The sequence below is a fragment of the Alligator sinensis genome, unplaced genomic scaffold (genome assembly GCF_000455745.1).
Source record: "Alligator sinensis unplaced genomic scaffold, ASM45574v1 scaffold54_1, whole genome shotgun sequence".
NCBI classification, from domain to species: Eukaryota; Metazoa; Chordata; order Crocodylia; family Alligatoridae; genus Alligator; species Alligator sinensis.
The window spans coordinates 2453890-2463718 of NW_005841962.1; the positions used below are offsets into that span (position 1 = coordinate 2453890).

Genomic DNA, 9829 nt, shown 5'->3' on the forward strand with positions numbered 1-9829 from the left:
CAGGGGGTCGGACTTGATGGTCTGCTCAGGTCCCTTCCGACCCTACCAACTATGCAACTATGACTTTTATGAGGAAAGGCTGAGGGAACTGGGCTTATTTAGTTTGGAGAAGAGAAGACTGAGGAGGGATTTAATAGTAGCCTCCAACTACCTGAAGGGTGGTTACCAAGAGGTCAGAGCTAAACTGTTCTCAGTGGTGGCAGATGACAGAACAAGGACCAATAGCCTCAAGTTGAAGCAAGGGAAGTTTAGGTTAGCTATTAGGAAAAACTTTGTCATAAGGAGGGTAGTAAAGCACTGGAGCATGTTACCCAGAGAGGTGGTGGTACCTCCATTTTTGGAGGTTTTTAAGACTCGGCTAGACAAAGCCTTGGCTGGGATGATGTAGTTGGGGATGGTCCTGCTTTGAGCAGGGGTTGGACTAGATGACCTCCTGTGGTCCCTTCCAACTCTTATTTTCTATGATCATAATATTTCCATCACATAAGGAAAATAAATGCATTTTTCCTTTTTGCAAAGGATGTTATGTCAATTAGCATAGGGCAGGGCAATGCGGGGAGAGAGGGTGGAGGGTAGGAAAAAACCCATTGCCACTACAGCCATATAACCGTGCTGGCTGAAAGACAGAAGCAGTTTTGTTCTGCAGCTGCCCTGGGTGCCCAGCTGCATTATTATGCCTTAGCCCACTACTCATGAAAGGCACCAGTCTAATAGCACTGGAGATTTAGGGCTCGCACACATTCCGAATTTTGCATTGGTATTGCTATACCACTGCAAATCTTTCACTGAGATGCATTGCACAGGGGTAACGTATGACTTGCCCTAGGCTTGGTTTACAGGTTTCAGCTGGGCCAAGACACATTGTTCCAATGCATCAGCCACAAAAGGCAGCACTGGCATATGTGCTTCAGTGTAAAAACATCAAAGAGAGGTAAATTCTACCTTCCAAGTAAAGAACAAGTATAAACACAAACAAAGGGAGATTTAAGTTTCATGCTGCCCTTCAGTGATCACATGCAGGGGTAGAGAGTAGCTTGTTCTATACCCATTATATCCATATCTTATCCATTGAGACTGGTATCAACTGTACCACCTACGGCAACGGTTTTTCAATGCAGATATCTGCTAACTGTGCCCACCAGATCGTTACAAGTGGGCTAGTGAATAGTTGTTATAAAATATAGATTTTTTTGGTCATTTTGGAGCTAGACCCAACTGAAGTAAAAATATAGTTCAATTATAGGGTCTGAACCTGATTAAGGGCAACAAGATTAATATTTTCCCTGATGGCACACTCAGCACTATGTACACAACTCCAGAACACACACAAAAAGTCAATCTTTGTCTTAAAGTTTATAAGGATTCACTTCTCACTGCTGAATTTTCCATGCACTATGACTTGTACATCCTTTTTTGCTAAGCTAGCCTTTGACCTTCTGGATGCACCTGTGCTGGTTTTCCCACACAGTCCCCCTTACCAGTGAGATCGATTTCCTCTCGCTTCAAATATTGGCCTGTTGTTGTTAGTCTGAAGGTCTCACTCTTGATGAGGCCTTGGACCAAAATCTTATGAAAAGGCTCCCTGAGGACAAAAGGAAAAGGAAACTTATCTGTTGAAAAGTGTGGCCAAGAGCATTCTTTACAGTAAACCTCAGGATGCTAAACCAATTAAAACACAATTATTTGATGAAAGAAGCATTTCATTGTACATGCACAACAGAGACAAGATTTTTGCCTCAATCAACATTGGGGGGAAAAAAGCTTGTCTTAGAGTCTTAGATTTGAGTACTAGCCCAGAGCAGGTGGTGGCTCAGCTCCAGCTTTGGCCCTGGGCTTCAGGGGGAAGGAAGAGGGTTGGGAAGCTGAGCTACTGCCTGCCTCAGTCTGGGATGACCTGTGTGAAAGGGGAGTGGGTACATGGTAGGGGGAGCGTGGAAGGAACTATGCAGCAGGGAAGGGAGGCAGAGGAGACTCAAGGGAGTGCAGGGAAGACTGACTACCTCTCCTGCCTCTACCTCCCACTCTTACTGCTTACCTTCACCTTTTGCTTTGACACATGCCCAGGACATGTCATTGCTGTTTCTCCCTGGTGGGTCTAGACTGTGGCCCCTAACTGTCCCAAAGCTATAGCAGAGACATTCAAAATGTAAGTGGCAAGGGGTTGCATGCGATGGAGGGGAAGGCGGCAAAGGAAGCATATGCCAGGGTGGATATGCATGTGGGAGACGGGGTGAGGGAAGCAAGGGGTGGGAATCTGGCCTCTTAGCCCCTACCACTGCCCTTCCCACCACTGCTGTGGGGGGTGGACAATGAATTTAAGATGACTCCACAAATTTTCCATGTATATAATATAATTACTGGAGGGTCATTTTAAAATATGAAGTTGTCTAGTATTTGGGTAAATGCAGTGCTTACTGTATCGAGAAATACACATGCTTGTTCATATCCTGCATAAATTACTGTGTACTGATATAATGTTATTTTAATACTACAATCTTCAAATTAGAGATAAAAATATGATAATCTTTACTGGCACAACTCAGGAGCTTCAATAACTTTAACATAAATTTGTAAAATGTTCAAGTTGTCAGGTCTGACTTCTTCACAATCAATTGATTTTATCTGACTCTGAACTTTGTATTGAAATAAATGGTTTTAGCTCAAAATCTTAGTGCACATTTCTTTTTTTGAAAATTAGAATACATATTTTTTCAGCAAACAAAACATTTATATACTTGATGGTCAATACTGCAGAGCTTGAAAAATGACAAAGTCCAGTTGTGGGAAAAAGACAACAAAAAATGGACATTAGAAACTAATAGTGTAGGAAGCTTCAAATTAGACTAGATTAATATTTTTTTTCTTTTTGGCACAAGCAGCATTAAAACCTTAATATCTTGGTAAAAATAAAAGAAAAAGAAAGTGAACAGCACAACATTTATGGATAACAGAGGTAAGCATAACCTCTGAGAGAAATGGTGTTTTCAACAAATATATTATAAACAAGAAACTCTTGATGAATTAGTTTCAGTTAACAGACACACCATTGCCACCATTTCTTTTTAGTGAGTTAGTTTTTGTAATATGTTGATCAGATAACTGCTGTTGTAAACTTTATTGAAAAGAGCAACAAAGAAGTTCATCTCTGTGGCACTTGCTAATTAGTGCTGGCAACTAAAGCACTGTTCCTTCAACAGGATACGCGTGCTTAACATTAAGCACCTGAGTAGTCTCATTGCCTTCCATCAAAATAAGTCTCTGCTATACATATACACAGTACAAACAATACATCATAGCCCTTGTATCTATTATTTACTTTCCAAAAGGTCACAAAAAATCATTCTTTTATGAAAAGGCAACAGCTGAAGTAGATTTCTACATTGCGATTTATAACTATAACAATTCATATTCCAAAACACTGTTTTAAGGAGTTAATTATGAATTAATTTATAATTATTACCATAATTATAAAATATAACCTTGTAGAAATGCAACTGATTATGTGAAAGGACAGTCATTTATTTTATTCTATAAATATTGGATTGGAGCAGCCTGGATTATGTATGATATTGTATCTCTAGTGTAACGTGATTTACTTTCAATTGCTACCACAATGCTGGAGCAACAGGTTATTTTAAAGAGAAAGGAAAAATAGTATTTAGGAAGACTGCAATTTTAGTAGTCATTTTCTTTGCTCTGTCTTTCTGTTACAGACATATTTATTATTAAGACGAGAGTCTCACAGACTGAAGTCTGTAACCCTATCACAGAACAAGTAGGAAGTAAACACGGACTGGGAGAAAGCAGGCCTTGTTTTAAATACTAGTAATTAAACAAAGTAAGAAAATTACAAAAAAGTGATAAATAAAAGGATTAAATCTCCCTTACCCCCACATATTATTTGGGATGACATTTAAACAACATTAATCTTATGTGGGAAAGTAAGTTAAATAGTCAGAACATCAAAACATTGGTAACTTAACGAGAAGATATTTTTCAAGGAACGCTTACTTTTAATGACATGGTGTTAGTTCAGATCAGATGCCATGTTATTGCAAGTTAAAAGGAGGAATGTGCATTTCTAATTTATGTTTACAGGAAAGAGAAGCAGGACAGATGTAATACCAAATATTTTACCATGTATGGGGAAAACAGAACACATTTGAATGGAGTCGGAGACTACAGAAGGATGGAGAAATGCCCAGCATCAGAAACTCAGTCTGTGGAAGGCTCTGGTGAAGACACGAGAAACAAATGCAGCTGGGTAGTGAATTTCTTCAGTTGATCCAGGAGAGCTTTTCCTGAGAGACGATGTTGTCTTGGCTCCACCACGTGGTCGCGCACAGAATCACATTCTGCTGGAAGCAGCATTTACAAAGCCTCTGAACTAATATCTTTATAATATCCAACATTCAAAATTTTGGACAGGATCAAAGTCTGAAAAGCATTCCTATTATAATTCTTACTTTTTAGTATATTTTTTACAGGATTACACACGCTACATTATCTCCCTCACATGAACCAAAGGAGAAGACAGGTGGGGAAAAAATGGATCTGGTGAGCTACTTTGTTCTGAATGGAAAGACAAAGAAACAACAGCATCTTAATGTAATGCTGACGCAAATGTTGCGACAGAATGTCATGGCTGGGCCTCTTGGCTTTGTGGATGACACCAGATAAACAGTTCAACTCTTAAAGGTTACTACACTCAAACTGATTAATGATTCCAGTGAAATAAACAGAAAGGTAATATGAATTATTTGTCATAATATGATGAATGACATATTTCAGACTGCGAGAAGTTTTGTTGCTGTGCAGGCCTGGAGCAGGGTTTTAAGGTACATTCCAGAGAGGTAACTGGGAAAGTTGTTTGACATATCACTCAAGCACAAACTCAAAAGAGTTGCCGAGTCTGCAATCTGACTGCTGACTTTGGTCATGGACACACACAGCACTTAAAACAGTTTACATGTGGTTTAAATCTGAGGCGACCAGATATACAAGCCTTTAAAATCAGTTTAAATCTGCCTGGAATGGTTGAAAAATGTATTTGAAAAATCAAGCACTACTGGAACTGGTTCACTGGGAACTAGTTCAGCGTTCTGTTGAACACCAATGCCGCTGACAGATGTGAAAAAAACCAAACCCAGAGCTTTACCAGAAGAGGAAGTGCATCAGTTTGACCTGGCTCGCCCAATGTCTGTATAGATCACACGCTTCCATGGGGCTTTGATCTTTTAGCTGATTTAGTTAGCTATCAGATAAAAGTGCCAAAAGGCCCAGCTGAAGCACATGATCTATATATACATTGTTGGGCAAGCTGGGTCAAACTAATGCAATGCTTCTTCCAAGTATGCATTGCGCTTGGAGCAGGGGCATGCCAAGCTGAAAGTAAAATGCTATTTTGTTTTGTTTTTTCATGTCTGTAAGCAACTCAAGTGTTCTGTGACACTGGTCTGGTCACTTTCAGTTATTCCATACTGCACTACTCTTCACTTGCCCCTGTAACTACTGCAACGGGCCCCTCTAGTATGCAGCCAGAACTCTAGTGCCCCACCGTTTTTGGCACTTTTTTCAATCAGTTGGCTCCCTTGCACTGCTTGTTCAATAAGGTTATCTTTCTAACAACCAGCTGTGGTCCCTACTAGATTGGATTGCACCTCCTCCCCATAGCCTCTGGGAACCAAAAAGTGTAGTATCAAACACTCCTTTCCTGGCACCACCTGCCCATCCCCCTACCCCCTCACCAAGTCTGGTTAATATACTGCAGACTTTGGTCAACTGCAGGCTGCTGAAGTTTACTGAACGTATGCTTAGGACAGAAGTAAAAGCAGAAAAACAGATTCCCCCCAACTCCTGGAACTCCAAAGCATGGATGCAGGCACACCCAACCCGCTCCTACCGGCCCACTGCAAGCCATGTTGGGCTGGGTGCTCACTCCTATCCCTTGGATAGGAGCCATAGCACTTCATACAACTGTGAACTAGTTCCCGCTCAGTAACATTTTGAAGCGGTTCAATTGCTGTGTCCAGCCCCTTTGATCTTGGCCTGCCTCCCTAAAACCGCTGTTTTTCTATACAGGATATTTCAATGGGGTGAAGGACGAACATGACTGGTAGACAGTGAACTTGTCAGTTTGAGCACATAGCACAGAGATGAAAGTCCTGCTGAAGAGTGCATTCTGCTCTGTGCAGGGAGAGCGGAAGACTACTACCACACATATAAAGGACTTGTTGAGAGAAAGCTGGAGGTACTCTATCCAGCTAAAGTACTGATGAATGATGAGCTCAGAGGAAGAGATAAGTTCAGAAGTTGTCTCTCAAGACCTCTGTTCTTTATGAAGCTAAGACTGTGTTCCTTGCCAGACTCAAAATGTTTAGATTAGAAGAGTAGAGTGCCCACAACTGATGAGGAAACCTGAAGAAGCAGGTGTAGATCCTGAGCAGAGGATTACATTTAGGAGGTTTCAGCATTTTGTAGTCTAAAACGGTTGGATGAAAGTATCCCACAATGTATGGAAGGACATGAGCCTAGGAGTGTGCCGAGAAATGCCATGGCTAAATGCAGTAATTTGGCCATATAGAACCTAATTGACTTGGAAGGTCTTTGTTTCACAACACAAATAAATATTAAGGAAAACACTCAACAACCACCAGTCCTTACAATGGTCACTCAGCTGCCTGAATAATCTCTCTATACAATTATACAAATCAATTAATGTTTACAGTGAGCTCTTCTGAGGTCAGAGTGGTTGCCCCACAGCTGTAGACTTTTTTCTTATGTATTACAATGTGGCACACTGTTTTGAAAATACAATAAAAAGGAATGCAACCTTTTCCTGTAGTCTTAGGGTTGTGGTTATTTAGCAGTCTCACAGCAAGTAGGCTTGTACAAATAAGTTCAACTACGTACACAGATTTTTCTTCTATTCTGAAAAGTGGCTATCTAAAAATGATACCTTCTCTATGCCATTTTCTCATTCTGAGCATTAAAATAAAATTTCTTAACCTAATTAAAACCTGTTATTGCTTTTTAGTCCTTCAGGGAGAAGAAATTGGATTCCATTTAGGCTCATTTATCAAACAGAATTGATTCCTATATTCCAGTGAAGCACCACATTTGACTCTTACTTACAGCAGTGAAAACCCCACTAGAATCAGTGCAGTTGAAAAGATGTGCCTGGGGGTCCTATTTATCCTCTTGAATCAGTGTTACTGGAAAAAATGAGCAAGAAGAACATAGTTTGACAGGATTTTTTAAAAATCAACTCCCTTTTCAGGCATCTTTTTAACATTAAATACAAATACTAGAAGTGCACTGATATATCGGTGGCATATCGGATTGGCACTGATAAAAGGAAAATTAACATTATTGGCAATTGGCTTTTTTTGGCTAGTATAGCCAACAATGTCACCAATAAATGCTGCGTGCATGTGCAGCATGCATGTGTGTCAGGAATGCAACCTGGCGGCTTGGGGAGTAGCCTCCTACCGGTACGTCTGTGGTGGGGAAGGGACATTGGAGGCACAGATCAAGGCCCCCACAGTGATGGAGGGAGTGGAGTGGGGGCAGAGGCTGCCCAGCCAGGTCAGTGAATGCTAAAAGTAAATCTCAGGATGTCATCCTTCCACTGTACTTGGCCTTGGTGAGGCCGCAGCTGGAGTACTGTATTCAGTTCTGGGCTCCACAATTCAAGAAGGATGTCGAGAAGCTTGAGAGAGTCCAGAGGAGAGCCACGTGCATGATCAGAGGGCAAGAGAATAGGCCTTATGATGAGTGGCTGAGAGCCATGGGACTCTTCAGCCTGGAAAAGCGCAGGCTCAGGGGTGACCTGGTGGCTGCCTATAAGGGGTGTGGCATCAGGATCTGGGGGAACATCTGTTCACCAAAGCACTGCAAGGGAAAACAAGGACCAATGGTCATAAACTCCTCCGTGACCGTTTTAGGCTGGACGTAAGGAAAAACTTCTTTACTGTCCAAGCCCCCAAGGCCTGAAACAGACTCCCTCCAGAAGTGGTGTAGGCACCTATTCTGGACTCTTTCAAGAAAAGTTTGGATGCTTATCTTGCTGGGATCCTTTGACCCTAGCTGGCTTCCTGCCCCTGGGGCAGGGAGCTGGACTTGATGATTTTCAAGGTCCCTTCCAGTCCTAATGTTTATGCAATCTATGAAATGCGACCCCAGGAGTGGGGCAGAGCCATGGACAGCTAATTTGGGCAGTGTGGGGAGTGGGGAGGAGGAGTGGCTCCCTGCTACTGCACGCACCCCCAGGGGAGGCATGGGGGGCATGTGCCTGCCCTGGATAGGTTGGATTTGTGCGCAGGGCAGAGGCGGCCTGCCTGCTGCAGGCTCAGGGCCATAAGCTCCGTCCCACTTCCAGGTTTGCATTTACTACTGTGGCTGGGCACTGCCTGCCCCTGCCCTACTCCTTCCCTCACCATAAGCCCCAATGTGCACCCCCTCACACCTGTTTCCTCCCCCACACCTCTTCGCCTCCACAGACATATCAGCAGGAGGCTGCTCTCCAAGCTGCCAGGCTGCATTTTTGTAAATTGGCTATTGGATCGGTTGGTTGGATCAGTTACTGGATATGGCTGGTTAATAATTGCCATCATATTGGCCAAGAAAATGCTTATCCATGCACCCCGAACAGATACCTCATTTTACTTTAACGCATATTTGCTGTTTGAGTAATGAACAACCCTTCACTACCTCTATTGTCATGAATACTGTGCTCAAAGGGGACAGAGTTAAAGGTATCTCTGAACTTGGCATTTCTGATAAAACTTGTCAACCTAATACTGCATTCATATTATATTAAAAATCTGTTAGTCCAGGTTTTTAAAAAACATCCTTTTTAAATGATTACTTAACAGATTTGTGAGTTAAAATGTAGGAGGGAAGTGACACAAAATATTATGTGGGCAATTCCTCAAGACTTGTAATGGTATCAGTTAATAGTCTTTCATAGGTGACAGCCTACTTTGTCAGATCCTATGAGTGGACATCAAACAAGGCAGGCTACTGTTTACAAAAGCTCATGTCTCTCTGAACCTGTTGTCTCTGAGGTGACACCTTGCTTTACCATGTTACCTATAGAGAAAGGCTCTGAAGTTCTTTCTTCTGCCAGGTGCAGTGTCTTAAGGAGACAGGAAGTGCTGGGGACCTCAATCTCTCCTATACCCTTTATAATAGAACCAACCTTTGGGAAAACAGAAAGTTGTTCAGGGAGGGGCTGACTGAGAAAGTTCTTTTGTGGATATGACATCCTTCTGTTTTAAACCATCTTAAGTCTCCACCCTTCTGGGAATGGTCTTTAAAAGGGAGTTTTTAGTCTCCCAGGAAGACATCAGGTCAAAAAGTGAGCCTAGAAATGTTTGCTGAACATCAGGTCAGCAAGACAACAAACACTGTTTTAATTGTGGGCCATTTCCCTGGTAGAAGTGCTCAATGGAAACAGAAGCCATCTATGGTCAAATGACTATGTAATAACCTATAACAGGGGTACTTAACCTCTGGCCTGTGTGCCAAATATGACCCCTGGAACAGAACCGTGGCATCTGGCCTATGGGACTCAAAATGTTTGGTGGCCAGGAGGTGGCCATTAATACAGCAGCCCACCCGCCCCATCAAATTCCCAAATGTGAAGACCTGCATGGCCCATTGGAGTTGGGCTACAAACTCCTTCCCCACTAGGAACCCACCATGGGGCTGGGTGGGGCAGCCACGCCCACCTACCAGGTCATTTTGGGGGCCCTCCCCCACCTACTCCTTTCCCATGGGGCTGGGTTGAGACTAGGCTATACTCCCTTTCCTCCACAGGGCCAAG

The 9829-nt window shown here is 42.5% G+C and overlaps 1 protein-coding gene across 3 annotated transcripts in view; it reads right to left on the bottom strand.

Moving 5' to 3' along the window:
- LARS2 (leucyl-tRNA synthetase 2, mitochondrial) overlaps positions 1-9829 on the bottom strand; it is a 113432-nt gene that overhangs the window by 27761 nt on the left and 75842 nt on the right. For all 3 annotated transcript variants that reach the window (XM_006020647.3, XM_014518521.2, XM_025200288.1), the window contains one exon: positions 1479-1582. In XM_006020647.3, coding sequence (XP_006020709.1) covers positions 1479-1582 — 104 coding nt within the window. The remainder of the gene's footprint in view (positions 1-1478; positions 1583-9829) is intronic.